The following is a 15699-nucleotide window of genomic DNA, read 5'->3' as shown; positions in this document are numbered from 1 at the left end:
CCTGATTTTTAGGATCCTGAGGGATACCGGATCCACTGCTTAAGATCCTACAGGATCCGGAACCGGATCCCGGATCCAACGAAAGTGTTGAAACGCATAGCCTACTCGCACACGTGGGCCCTTTGTATTTCATTGGCTCAAACTATTTTTTAGACCCATTGGCTTACTGCCACACTGCCTGCAACGGCTGCCTCCAAAGGGCTTTCACTCCATGCAGCGATTGGGGTTGTGAAAGACTGACTGAAAAGCCTAGGCTACGTAAAAACTACAGATGCACCAGATCCTGATTTTTAGGATCCTACAGGATACCGGATCCACTGCTTAAGATCCTGCCGGATCCGGATCCTGTGAAAAACCCCATTATCCTGCCGGATCTGGAACCGGATCTTGACTCCGGTGCATCTCTAGATAGGAAGTTTACCACTTTTCCAGTGTTAACACACTAAACATTTTTGTGATTTAATGGTTATAAGATGTAACCCTCAGAACAAATGTCAGTGAGAACACATGACAATCGGACACTTGACATTTGAACACATTACCAGTTTGTGTGCAAATTAGGGATCAAACTTTGAGAGCTTACCATTGAGAGGAAATAATGTCAGATAGGTCTACATATACAGTACGTGGCATGGACATAACAAAATAGACTTCCTGCTTACATTTCATAGTACGCTTAAAAAAGTATTATGAGGTATTACAAGTGGCAAAAAAACAACATTTTCCTCATGTGTATCTTTGCATTACATAATACAGTACATATCAACTGCACAGCTTCACATTGACTCTGCTCACTGTAGTTCTCACTGCCAAAAAAGAAAAGAAAAAGAAGCTCAACGATGCTTGTAAAGGCACAATACACGCCATTCCCCCACATCACATTAGGGGGAGATATAATGTATTAGTAATATATGTGTAATCCAGTAATCGTATTATGATACGTTATGGTCATGCTCCTCCCTGGCAGGCTGGATTGCTGTAGCATTACTAATCCCTTTTACTGAAGGTTTGACTCATCATCCATCTTAGTAAAAACATGGACAAGTACAGTGTCAGTACAGAGGCATATAGGCATGCAATGACACAGCGATCTCGGCTGTGAACGCTGTCTAATGTAATGTGTGTTGTACTGGAATGAATGAATGACACTTTGAAAAGTACAGTAGAGTGTAAGTGATGAAAGTTGAAGCTCTGCATTCAGGATTTACTTAAAGTAAAGCCTTTACTTTACTTCTGTGTGTGCGTGCGTGTGTGCGTGTGAGAGAGAGGGGGAGGGAGGGAGAGAGAGAGAGAGAGAGAGAGAGAGAGAGAGACAGACAGACAGACAGACAGACAGACAGACAGACAGACAGACAGACAGACAGACATATTACTTTGCCTGAAACTATTTCTCCTTCTAGCTCTGTCAATGCAAGTGTTTGCGACTTATGTATGACTTCTTTTGCCAAACATCTTTCTGCTGTTTAACTAATACATTCCCCCTGCCCTTCCTTACACTGCAAACCCTGTAGTAATGTTTACAGCTTGGATTTGTGTTATATCGCACTCGTCAGTGTGAGAGAGCACACAATAGGAAACACCCTGGGCTCAGCAAACGTGATTGCCTGGATGGCTAATTCCTTCGTTGAGGCTATGTTCCGTCGTGATGCGCAAGTGCCTGGGAAGAGCAAAGTTGGTTTAAAGAGAGGAGAGGAGGTGAGGCGAGGTGGGCTGTGAGCTATGGAGAGGGAGCTTGTCGCCTCACCTGCCAAAATAAACATGCCCATCCCTGAGAAAGGCATTCAATGCTATCACTCTAAACAGAAAACAGCAAACAGCTAAGCCTGCGGCGCTTGTGTTTGAATTCTTCATAAGTGATTTAATTGTTTTGCTTTGCTAGCGCGGCTGCCTTGGCTTTGTGTTTTGTCTGTTTACGTGAATGCATTATTTATCCTCCCCTGTCCTGCGATTCACTGTGATGTGTGTTGTGAGTTGTGGTTGATTGCAACCCTGTTGCATTTTTGATGCAACCGACAGATCCCATTTAGGTGTTTATCGAATTCTGCGTCATGACGTTTCTTGTACTCTTCTGATCTGCCAGGTTAAATAAGAGTTGGGAGATTTGTGTCCAGACATTTCTAGAGACAGTTTTGAAGGGATTGTGCCGCCTATAAAGCAGTGCAGCCATAATAAAGTGCTTTTACTCCTCAACATAAAGTATTTAATTGAATATTCTTTCTAGAAATGCACAAAGTCAAATACAACTAAATCACTTCTAGGTTCTTGTTTGTTCGTCTGTGTCCGTCTGCCGTCTGCTGCCTTTTCTGATTAAGAAAAATGCTCATCCATTGTTTACAACATGTGTATAACATGTTGACATTTATGTAAAGTGCATACTTTCAGGGTACCTACGTATCTTCACAGGAAATATATATTAGTCTGGCTAAAAGCAAAAAGAATATGACCCTAAGTGGCTTGGAGAGAGATGTACTTATCTACTCATGATTCTAATCACTTAAGGGCATTTACATTCCTAGTAGTTGATCCACCACTTCTCCCACTTTCTTGCTCCCACTTCACAGTAATATCTTAGATGCCTACCGTCTCAACCCGCTACGATTCAGCACAAAACCTCAGACGTCAGTGAATGGAAATACATATGTAGCAGGAATACGAAATGATGTCACGTTCCTAAGAAGCGTTCAATTAGAGTAGAGTTGGCTGTGAAATAAAATAAAAACTAATGAAAAGGAAGAGGGAGAAAGATACTATACAAAACAAAACAATACAATATGTATTTATAGCAAAACACCATTATGAACTATTAATTGAATCAAAGTCTACACATACCCACACACACATTCCCATATTCACACACTAGCACTGAAGGCTGCTGTACGGCTTCAATTGTACTGGGTTCACGTGAGATAGTGCACACACGCACACGCGCACACACACACACACACACACACACACACACACACACACACACACACACACACACACACACACACACACACACAAACACACGCACACACACAGAATGTCCCTACTGTGTTCCTGCTGCTGCGTATCTTAATTAAGAGCCCAAATGTAGACAGTGGATCCAATATAAACTTTTACTTTTCGCTACTTTATGGCACCATGACCCTAAACAGCAAGCTTACCCGTATGTAGTATTGTAGTATGGCATACTATATAGCCATAATGGCATCTTGATGCAGCTATTCAGTGCAGGAAGTGCTATTGTCTCTTACAGAATTACTGTAGCCTGCATAATAGCCCTGCAGCTCATGCATTATATTTTCTTTACGTCTGAGGAGAATCATTTAGTGGGCTGATCAAGGGACAAAGGGAGAGATTTCCAGGCTTTATCTGAGGGTAGAGCTCCTCATTGTCTGGCTAATTGTGTGAAGGGATACATATTGTTGTCAGGATGCTGGGAACTAATTTAGCGCAGCAAGCCAAATGCTTTCAGTAGAAGACAGGAGACCAGAGTATATACAGTACATTACGTATGGCATGCCTATGCCTCAGCCCATTGGAGTTGTATACATTGATATACACATTGTATTTGATCATGCTCACTCCTGTGTTCATTAACAAATAACATCCCATCCATTTGAATACAGTACATCAACAACTGCATTGCAGCAAATTACTTGATGGCCTTTAGTAGCCATAGATACAGTAGCTGAATCCAAATACACAGCTCACATTGTCTAGTAATCTTTTACATTGCAAGCTAGCTGATAGCAATGAAAAAAACCTATACAGTGGTCTTGTCTGTTCTTTGCCCAGGACATTTTGATGGTGTGCATTGTTCCGTGGGCTTTCAAACATGGCACATTAGGTAATGGGGGGCGTGTAACGGTGCTTGATTGCAGAATACAAAATGTCTCTGAAGTGAAAAGCCAACATATAGACGACTAAAAAACTCTCGGAACATACCGTATTTCAACTTCAGTGAAAACCTACTTGCATATCCGGATGTACATAGCAAAACCATACTTTTTTTTAACCTTATACAGTATATGGGCAGCTACTTTAGACTGCACCATATTTGGATGGAATGGAATGTTCCTTTTGGCAGTGTTCTAGAGTGATGAAAAGGTCAGAGGTCATACCACTGCTGCTCCCTCACCCCCATTAGGGAACCGAAAAATTCATTAGCAGGATTTTTTTTTACTGCTCCGTCTTGAAGGATCTTGAAGGTCTTCAAACATAAAAAGGGGGAGAGCGTGTTGTAATTGTACAGACTTTAATCCAAGCCTCCTTCTCCCAGGGGAGGACCTTTCCCTTTCTCTTCCTTCAGGCAAAATAATTAACTTTGATTTCCCTCCCTCCCTTCTGCACCGCAAACTGCCAATGCCCTATTGAAATGAATCAGCAAAGATTTGTGAACAATGATCACTGGAAGGTAAAACGCTAGAAGTATGAACGATCTTGAATGCACCTGACGACGTACTACGTAGTTATCCTCGATACACTCTGTGACTACTCTGTGACCACAGCAAAAAAAGAAAAAGAAAAAGAAAATGAGAAAGGATGTGTCCTATTTCACGCCTCAGACTACCCTTTTCTCCCTCTCTCTCTCTCTCTCTCTCTCTCTCTCTCTCTCTCTCTCTCTCTCTCTCTCTCTCTCTCTCTTTCGCTCTATCTCTCCTTCTCTTTCTCTCTCTCTCTCTCACCCACACTCACTCACGCTTGCCCCCATTCTCCCTCTGTATTCACTTGGTTGCTCTTTGCAAAATGGATAAAAAAATTTACAGAGTAGACTTCGAGTGGTAGAGCGGAGGGAGAGTGCGCTCTATGCTAACTGTCCTGTTCACGCCTCTCAACTCGAGACATTCAGCCTCCTTTGATTTGCCAGAGTATTGACAGGGGGATGGGTGAGTGAGGGTTGAGGGGGTCGCTTTATTTCATTGTCATTCAGATCAAGGGGAAGTCAATCTCTAAGTGAATTACCTTGATCTGTCAGACCCGGAGGGGTAGAGGAAGAAACATGAAAACAGCCTGCGCATTGAACAGGCAACCAGGCAGGCAGGCAGGCAGGCAAGTTCTGTTTTTTTTTTCTTTCGCTCTCAAGCACTTCATCTATTTAGATTGCTTGCACTCGTTCTCTCTTTTCTCCTCTCTCTCTCTCTCTCTCTCTCTCTCTCTCTCTCTCTCTCTCTCTCTCTCTCTCTCTCTCTCTCTCTCTCTCTCTCTCTAGTAAAATATTTCATTTATATTTGGCTGCCAACTCAGGATTGATTCCCCCCCCCCTTTGTGATCTGTATCTCCCGTAGCATATTTTTGGAATTGAAAGAAGAATTGTGGATATAGCTAATAAAGAAAGTAAAAAAAAAAGAATACATATTCTTACTCATTAACTGAGACAAAGGTACAAGGTACTTTCTTTTAACTCAATGTCCGTAGAGCATATTCAACTCATTTATGCATTATTAACAAAGTTTCAAAATGATTATTGACATCTCTGAGAAAGCTAATCTAGGCGGATGAAATGAAAGAATAAATGAAATGAAAATGCATATTGGGACTAAGACAGAAGTATACTATTTGCCCAATTTCTGCGAAGCATGGTTGACAATAACACTAAGCCTCAGTATGATGACTGACATTTCTGAGAGAGCTATCTGTTTACGCCAGTCCTACCTACTGTATATAAAACTTATCTAAAAGCATGCCTGCGCTCTGAAAGGATGAAGCTGTCTCTGAATTGCAAATCCTTAAAAGCCATTTACTATGAACATGTACAGCATAAATAATGGACATACTTTGTACTTCAGGTTATGCCATTGTCTGGGAAAACATCCCTTACATGTGAACATCCCTTTTCGCTTTAGTGGGTTTATCCATTCAACAATACAACCCCCATCCCTTCCATCTTGTTGATTTCATTTCCCCCTGTGTAGACATCTTTTCTCTGTGCGTTTACCCAAGTACTCCTTATGGGGGTAGAGTAGGTCTAGACACCTGGTCATTTTAATTAGCCATCTATTGGAGAAGCTGCTGTGGCACACTGACATCCACCTACACCTTGCCCTTCGCCAATATTTAACTGTGTCCATCACAATAAGGGCCGGTCGCTCCCTGTGACCCTCACTGCATTTTTAAAGAGGGCAAGTGGCAAGTGGGAAAAAAAATCATTTCTGGTCTACACAGCCTACCACGAGAAAACTACACAGGTGAAAGAATGTTATATTACATTGTGTGAATCGGATAGGCTATTTGTGTTGATGGGAACGCGAGAGGATGTGAGTTGACAGCCAACCAAGTATTGCAATGAAACTCATATTGCAGCAAAGGGACGTGGACGTCATGGCTGTTTTCACAGATGTGGCTGGCAAACCACCCGTAATTCATCTTGGGTGTCAGGGTTTCTTCTCTTGCAGCAGTGCTCATATGTGCTATGGCCTGGAATCCAAAATGAGAGTCCCACGACGTCAAGTTAGAAAAAAAAAGAAAAATATTACAGGGTTGTCAGTTCATAGCAAGGCATTACACATGTGCGAAACATCGACGGAGATGGGGAGCAGTGAGATTGAGAGGAGGGCGGAGGGCAAAGTGTCAGCATGGATTCATGTAACCCCTTCCAAAATTGGCTCAGACACCGCCTGGGATCAATAGATTAAGTGCACATTTTTCCAAGGCTGCCCGACTCGATGCCTGTTAACGGCTGGTAACGGCATCCTCTCACAATGGAATCGACTAACCTGACCTCTCCCCACACCTAGCAGGACTGGAGGTCAGGATCAATGGGCTAATAACACAATCAAATACCAATCAGATAGCTGTGGATGGAGAAGGTAGACCCTAATGAAATCCAATGGGGGCTCAAGAGTTTTTATTCCACTCGTGTTTTAACAGATTTTTTTATTTATTTATTTTTTTGGGGGGGGGGTCTGCTGCAGCTGCTACCGTGTTAATGGCCAACCGGGCCATTGATTTGGGAAGCCAAAAGGGGCGTCTATGATTTATCACACAGTGTAGACATGACATTTCACATTCACACATTACATACCGCTGGGCATCTATTACCACTTAGGTCTGGTTGCTTGGAAGTTGTAATACATCCCTAAGCACATGGGAGATTTACAGCATCCCTGTAGCTAATGTGCAATAAATAAATAAGGACATATTCAAGGCTGTTCCGCACCCCTTCAGGCATCGGGTGCTTAGAGAGCTACGCTGCACATCATCTACTGCTCCATTGATGGGCTCGCACCTCAATGACCTCATCAGTGGTGTCTAAACACAGATAAAGCTCATCACATCACGACTGCCTTCATTACATGTATTGGTGCTTAGATTATTTCCACTTATACATGGCAGCGCGATCAAGTCTGTTGATGACACGAACTTCGACTGCCGTTATAAGGACTCGCTACTTCACCTCAGCTGTTGTTTTCAGGAAACAGTTAAGGCAACAGCAAACAAACGCTCATTCACTACTATAATGCTATGTATGCGCCACTGCCTACCCTCTTACAGGTGTTATTAACATATGCCATTACTGGAAATGGTTTCTGCTTCACTGCCGTGCTTATCTATAGTGAAGTGATAAAATTAGAACTCTGCAAGCTAAGCTGTTCCAGAACCAACCAACCTGTGTGTGTGTGTGTGTGTGTGTGTGTGTGTGTGTGTGTGTGTGTGTGTGTGTGTGTGTGTGTGTGTGTGTGTGTGTGTGTGTGTGTGTGTGTGCGTGTGTGCGTGTGTGTGTGTGCACGCTCATGTGCGTGCCAGCCAAGCTAATGTGTTTGCCAACTAAGCTATTCTACCACTGGGTCACAATAGCACAGTGAGGCAGACTTTCCTCATTTGGTCCATCCCCACCCAATGCTATATATTTAATGCTAAATGCATGTTATCCATCTTTGGTCTTTCACAGATTCATATATTATTTATTTGCACTAAGGGCCACTGTATAGTGTCCTGGGTCATCTTTAGGTCGTGTATGACTTAATCCACTCTAATGGACATGGACAGGATGGTTCTGGCCTCTGGCCTTTATTCCAGGGTTTTGCTTAAGATTTCATCCTGGGATAATGAAAAGGAAAAAATGCTCTGACACACTGAAAACTAGAGATGCACCGGATCCTGATTTTTATGATCCTGCCGGATACTGGATTCACTGCTTAAGATCCTGCTGGATCCGGAACCGGATACCGGATCCTACGAAAGGGTTGAAACACATAGCCAACTCGCACACTTGGGCCCTTTTTATCCCTCTAGCTACCAGAATTTTTTTTGAATAGGCCGGAATTCTACCAAGAATTCTAAGGAAAAATTGACATTTTGGTCATATTTTAAATAATGTCAAATAACTTGAAAAGAAATGAAAAGTGTCAATTACAAGTTACTTTCATATTAAAGTAGAGAAAACACACTTTCAAATGGTATATCATTTATGGATAATTAATTGTTCAGTATTCCCATAGAGTGCCTTTGATGTGGATTAAATGATAAAAATGTGATAAAATCTGATATTATCTAGGCCTATCTATCTATATATCTATATATTTAGGCCTATCTATCTATCTATCTATCTATCTATCTATCTATCTATCTATCTATCTATCTATCTATCTATCTATCTATCTATCTATCTATCTATCTATCTATCTATCCTTCCGTCCATCCATCCATCCATCCATCCATCCAGGGTCAAAGTTGAACAATGAACATGTGACGACAACAAATGTTGTTCACCCAGAAGTCCTGTTTTCAAGCGGTATGCCTATGGATTATATGCGATAACTGTAATGGACTACACTAGCTAATAATGTTTGAACTGAACCATGCCAAAGACGTGTAAGGATAACCGTAGAAGTGTCCGCGATAGCAGACAGGACATGAATGGAGCTCTAAGGAAGTTTCCCCCCCCAATTTGGCACAGGTAAGACGCGCCAGGCATCACCGACTAATACGGAATTGAAGTGCTACAAACACCACGTTGGTAGGCTATTATTGGAAGTTAGCATTCAACTCAACGTCTTCACGCATATTTTCATGAAGGACAACGTGGAGTAGTAACAGTCCTTGACTGCTTTGCCAAAGCTGACACGCAAAATGGGTATTGTTCCATGCGCTTCCTTCACACGATGCGCCTGTTGCACAGAGCTGTCGCTGTTCGTTGTTCCAGGAAACTAAGATAGTTGGATACCAACGGTTTGACTCTGAAAACACACCGAAGAAAGTTTACATTTTTAATATGTAGCGTGTAGACATCGGCTGGACAGTTGTGTTTGCTATTTAGGACCATGGCAGAACCCATCACAGTTGAACACCATCTCATAAGCCTAATAAAACAACATGATCTAAAAATAGCCTAAAAAGTCATAAACATGTGCTGTTGACCATGAAAATAGATCGAAGAGGGTTGGAAGTTTTCATATTTAGTGTATATTGGTTGTAGAAACAGAATGGTTATGTTTGTAGCCATTCAATCTCGAACGGCCGTCATTTGAATTGACGGCAGATTGCCAAGTCGCATAAAGCAGCGCATCTCGAAATAAAATCTAAAATACTGAAAAATAAAATAATATAAACATATAGTTTTTATACTGAAAGTATATCGAGGAGGGTCTGTAATATTGAGCTAAAGTGTTTGAAAGCTGGAAAAACTGCATGATGACGGCCGTTCAGCTGTATTTTCATATGAAAATATTCCGGCCGGCCGCGGCCGTTATGGTACAGATCCAGCCGGACGTTCACGGCCGTTATGGTAGCTAGAGGGTTATTACGTTGGCGCAAACTATTTTTAAGACTCATTGGCTTACTGTCACACTGCCTTCAATGGCCGCTTTCAAAGGGCTTTCACTCCATGCAGCAATTGGGGTTGTGAAAGACTGACTGAAAAGCCTAGGCTACGTAAAAAGTAGAAATGCCCCAGATCCTGATTTTTAGGTAACTGCCGGATACCGGATCCACTGCTTAAGATCCTGCCGGATCCGGATAGTCTGAAAAACCCTATTATCCTGTCGGATCCGGAACCGGATCTTGGATCCTGTACATCTCTACTGAAAGCCATAAGGATTGGAAAGTGATGTCCAGGGGTTAGCAGAAGGTATCTATGTCCATCTTGAACTGATCTTGTTTGTGAATCCAATATACTGTATCCTTCCCATAGCTTGCGTTACTGCAGGTTACATGTAAGCAGAGCTGAATCTGTTACATACAGTACTTACAAGAAACATTCATACAAAAAAGCAAACCAAACTCAATATTTCTACAAAAGACTTCTACATTTTTTCAGCTGAGAGCAGAGCTAGTTTAATACACCTATCTAGGTGGCAACTCATTAACCATTATCCCACAGCTACCTAGTCATCCTAACCACATTCATTCTGTTTTATGGCCTTTACTATCAAAGCTAGACTATTTCAAAAGTTTCACTACCAGATTCAAATCAGGATACACAATCCAGCCTTTGAAGTCATACTTCTGTACTACCTACAATATAAGTTGCTAGCAGGTTAGCACACCATTATTCAGATTCCTGCCAACTGCAGACATATCAGCAACACACACTCTGAATTCTGCTACGTTTCTGTAGCCCACTGTAGCCCACAGCGTAATAAAAAAGTGTATTGCTTCAGTATTGCTTCTCAATTCACTCCATACCAACCTGCGTCATCTCATAGCCTTATGTGGTAAAAGGGATGTTATGCAATAAGTGGACTTTCATAATTGATACCCTTACCGACTTGGGACATCTCTGGGACACTGCCCGTGTACGGCCCATCGAGGAACTTGGGCTCGTTATCGTTGATATCCTGGACCTTTATGATGAACTCGGACTCGGGTTCGAGGGCCCGGCCCGTGTCCATGTCCACAGCCTGGGCACGGAGGGTGTAGTAGGGCTTCTCCTCGCGGTCGAGGCTCCGCAGAGCATGGATGTCACCTGTCGTCTGGTCGATGGTGAAGATGCTACCGGCACCATCTCCGTTGAGGGTGTACTTCACCGCGCTCTCCCCTTTGTCCAGGTCGGTGTGCAGCTGAGCATAATAAGACACACACATGCATACAGATGTAAATGAACAGTTATCTTAAAACAGTTTCACTCAGATTAGATTATCTCCATTATCTCAATTATCTATATATTGTTCATCACACACAAAATCACAAACACACATGCACGCGCGCGCGCACACACACACACACACACACACACACACACACACACACACACACACACACACACACACACACACACACACACACACGCAGGTTGGTTGGTTCTGGAACAGCTACACTGGTCTGTTTGGTTAAGTTAATAGTTAAGTTAATAAAAAGTTATCTTGACACAGTTTGGCCATTTGGTTTACTTCTTCTCGTGTCTTTATTCAATGCCTTCAGCAGTAAATCACCAGTTTTCACGGAGGCGTTTGCCCCACTTCTTTGGCAAACATTCAGACCGCCTTTTCTGTTGCATTTGTAAGCATTTTTTGGAACGCAGGCTGCCTTCTATTGATCTATTGACCTGTTTGAACCAGTTGACTGTGGAGCTCAGAGTACAATGAATACAAATGGAAAAAACTCCACTGTTTTCGTGTAACAGAATTAATTTAACTCCCCTACCAGGAAATGAACAAGAAGCATCCCTGCACTCATTTAACAAGGAGAGTTTATTTTAAAGATCCCAGAAGACACCTTTTATTCCAAAAGAGCAGAACCTTTGTTTCCTCACAACACTGCAGTGTCTCTCTCACTTTTATTCCTAGCCGTACCTATGTGATTTCTTTGTTTTGCTGTGTCACATTATTTTATTCTCCCTTCACTAATTCATGCTGCTGAGAGGGACTTCGGTCATGTTTGATTGAAATTCTGTTCTACTTCATTGGTGAGGTTTTTCATTTCTTCTCTCTTTATTTTTCCATCTATCTCTCGCTGTCTCTCTATCACACACGCACGCACGCACGCACGCACACACACACACACACACACACACACACACACACACACACACACACACACACACACACACACACACACACACACACACACACACACACACACACACACACTGGCTGGAGTCCCAGAGGAATGGACATGCTCAGGCATGTCCATCCCCTGTTTGTTTGGCAAACACTCTCTCTCTCTCTCTCTCTCTCTCTCTCTCTCTCTCTCTCTCTCTCTCTCTCTCTCTATCTCTCTATCTCTCTCGCTCACACACACACACACTCACTCAGAAATGTGTGTCTTTCACACTTTCCATTCTTCCTCTTCCAAAACAAACAAACCTCAAGTGCAAAGTCGGACAGTGGCAGAGTGGACAACCTTCTGGAAATGAGTAGAGTGGGACTAATACACTCAGACTCCTCAACCGTTGCCTATGAAAGCCAACTGCTGAATCTGCTCAAACATTTAAACAAGAGGGGAGAGTAGAGGTGGGGAAAAACACTACTGAATTATCCATAAGGGCGAATTTGTTCCGAGGCTTTTGGGAAGATCTTTTTGGGGAGGTGAGGAGAGGATAAGACTTTGTGCAATGGGACACAATGCCGGAGTAACGACCCAGATACCGAAAAATGGAGAAAGGAAACGAATGACGCTCCAAAAGTGCTGGATGGGTAGTGCCACATCATTGCTCTATTCAGAGTCACAGGCTTGGATCGTCTGAATGGCCTGCAGTTCAGACCATTGCATGCGTCAGACAAAAATATGAATGAATGTCATTTCAAGTACATTTTACAGGGATTTGCAGAGTTGCCTTTGAATTGTTGTGCCACTCATGTGATGGGAGGTGGAGAACGAGAGGTTTTCCGGGTGACTGGTACAAGAAACAAGAAAATAATGTAGCTTGCACATTGTAGAGATCCTTTTGGGACAAAACGATTTTATTGTGTTGTTTTGAGGTTTGTAACACGCAAAAATAGAATAGGGAAAAACCCCCTGCCCCACGATATTATGAAAGTCTTGCCTGCATTTTACCCTCTCAATCCATAATTTATAATGGCAATAAATAAATGAATGTGTATTTTCCATTATTTATATTCATATTCGACAATTACTTATTCATTTTCAGCTTTGACCACCAACCTTGCAGTCTCATAGTAAAGCGTTCTAAAATTGTTTTTTTTTACCCTCACTTCCCTGTGGAAATTATACTAAACTGTTTTTGATTTTGTCAGCTCTTTGACCTCTTTGTGTCATGTTTTCCTGCAGACAGCCCTTTTTTTCTGTCTTTTTCACAAAACATTTTTTTGGATCAAGCCAGAGTTTGGCTCTGCACTGTAGCCCGAGGGTTACACCAGAGATCAAGCTTGGACTTTCTCTGGCTCTGTCCACCTCCCTTACCCTGTCCACCTCTCTAACCCTCAACCCCCCTTCCCATATAACTCTCAAAAGAGCAATGGACCACTGACTTCAAACCACATGCACACACTCACGCACACACGCACGCACGCACACACACACACACACAGAAACACACACACACACACACACACACACACACACACACACACACACACACACACACACACACGTGCACGCACGCACACAAGCACAGTCATAGACACATTCTGTCTCTGTCTCTCTTGGGTGACTCGTTGGCTTTCCTTGCCTCAGGGTGAGTTAACGGAGTGGGGAATGCGGGGGTCACTGCAGACATTCGGTTTCAAACACTGGGCTTGTGATGCATTCTCCCTGTCCCAGAGAATAGTAGAACAAATGTGTGTGATACTCTATATCTGTCTGTAGAGTATGCTGCTAATTCTGCATGTATGCGCATGGAAACAGTGCATTTGTGAGGTACACTACATGTACAGGTATAGGGTGCATATTAGAGAAATGTAAAATGTAAGGTGTATTTTATATGCAAATGGAGCTCAAACTCTTGTGTTTATGTTGCTATTGATGGTATGTGCATTGCATTTTACAATGTATGCTGTCTTTCATTTTATTGCTAACTATATAGGTGCCTAAATGCACAAGTGACACTGAAATGCAATGTCAGCCTTAGTCAGCACAAGATTTACAAGGGTAGTGTTAGCAAGTACACAGGAGAGGATTGTGAAACAGGACACTGCTACAATCACCAGTTTAGTACCGGCACAGCGCACTTGCCCAATACTGTAGAATACTTAACACAGTTTCATAGGTCAAGAGACTCCTAAAGCTTCAGTTTCTTCTTCAAGTAACCAGTAAGCATGTACAACTAGGTATCTCGTCCGGGGAGTCCTTCTTTTTGTTTAGTTTTCCTAATAGTCTGTGTTTCCAATTTTCGGATCGCAATGCTGCCCTCTCTCTGCCCCTTAGATGATACCGGCAATATTGTGCGTGTTGATCTACTGCTTTTGCAAGCTTGTGCAGTCAGTCACACATGGTGGCGCACGTAATTTAAGGCTTGCAGCAAGCGTATTGAGGGCCTAACATAACATAACATAACATAACATAACATAACATAACATAACATAACATAAAATAACACAAAATAAAACAACGAAACATAACAAAACATAACAAAACATAACATCTCCATAGTTTTAGTCTCAATTTATCTCTCTTCTGTCTTATAGGCCTACAACAACCTGGTTCAACTGTACCATGCCATAGTCTCACCAGCCTTCTCTATTCCTCTCTACGCTACTCCTCACGGTAACACTTTACAATAAGGGTACATGAATACTATTGGAATTATGTTGGAAGTAATGTATGATTTATAGTTAATTAACACATGACCTATGTATGCATTGATGGTTAGTATACTAGTAATGAGAATGGAGTCCTGCTTGGAATCATAATGACCCACTATTAACTAATTGTGCAAATCAAAGGTGAATTCATGGTGTGAGTTCCAAGTGTTAATATACCATGTATTAACACTGCTGATAACACTGCTGTTAATATATCATGTGTCCAACTGTTAATATATTGTGTATTAACACTGCTGTAACAATGCCAGATCATGGGGAGACTGGGGTAAGATGAGCCACTTTTTACATTTTTCGTCACAGCTAAGCGATGAAGGCGTATTCGGTTAACATTTTCACATCATACCAAATTTCAAAGTGTCCTGATACTATTAGAGCAAAAACTAATTGATAAACTGTCATGGTTAAAATGATATTGCCTTTTAAAAATATTTTTCCGGTGGCTCATCTTACCCCTTGTTATGGGGTATGGTGAGCCACTGCTTGGGGTAAATTGAGCCCAGGCAAAAATCTCAGCTAAACAAGTTTTATTTATTATAACAAATGTAACTAATGAATCTATGAAATAAAACAACTAAAGCAACAGAACTATGCCAAAAAATACATATTGTGGGCCCTTACAGCTTTGTTTGAATACAATGGCGAACAATGCAGAGTGAAATGTAGAAAAAAAGTTAATATTATTGTTTGAATTGGCTGAAACATGCGTAAAGTCATTAATCTCAACTCACCTGGGTATGATATGAAAGAAATTATCTGATTATGCTGAAATATCATAACATGTTTTTCAACCATTATGCATCCCATTAGGATAAGCGGCTCATCTTACCCCATCTCAAAAGGCTCACCTTACCCCATGCCAAAATTATGTAAATAAATGCTCATAAAATTATCATACAAGTGCAAAAAGACTGAAAATATCACTCATATAGTAGCTTATTACGTAACATTTCATACATGATGAGACCAGAAATTGTTCTATTTTTGTTTTCTCTAAATCATCCATGTTTTGAATATACATTGAATTCACTTAAAGAGCAAAAAAACACATTTTCAC

General features: G+C 41.8%; 1 protein-coding gene across 1 annotated transcript in view; it reads right to left on the bottom strand.

Annotated features, from left to right (window-relative positions):
- Positions 1–15699, bottom strand: part of LOC134455279 (cadherin-12-like) — a 176415-nt gene that overhangs the window by 104847 nt on the left and 55869 nt on the right. The window contains exon 2 of the mRNA XM_063206299.1: positions 10688–10982. Coding sequence (XP_063062369.1) covers positions 10688–10982 — 295 coding nt within the window. The remainder of the gene's footprint in view (positions 1–10687; positions 10983–15699) is intronic.

Source organism: Engraulis encrasicolus, chromosome 9 (genome assembly GCF_034702125.1).
Source record: "Engraulis encrasicolus isolate BLACKSEA-1 chromosome 9, IST_EnEncr_1.0, whole genome shotgun sequence".
Classification (NCBI taxonomy): Eukaryota; Metazoa; Chordata; class Actinopteri; order Clupeiformes; family Engraulidae; genus Engraulis; species Engraulis encrasicolus.
The sequence above is the reverse complement of the archived record's forward strand: the minus strand, read 5'-3'. Positions and strand labels throughout refer to the sequence as shown.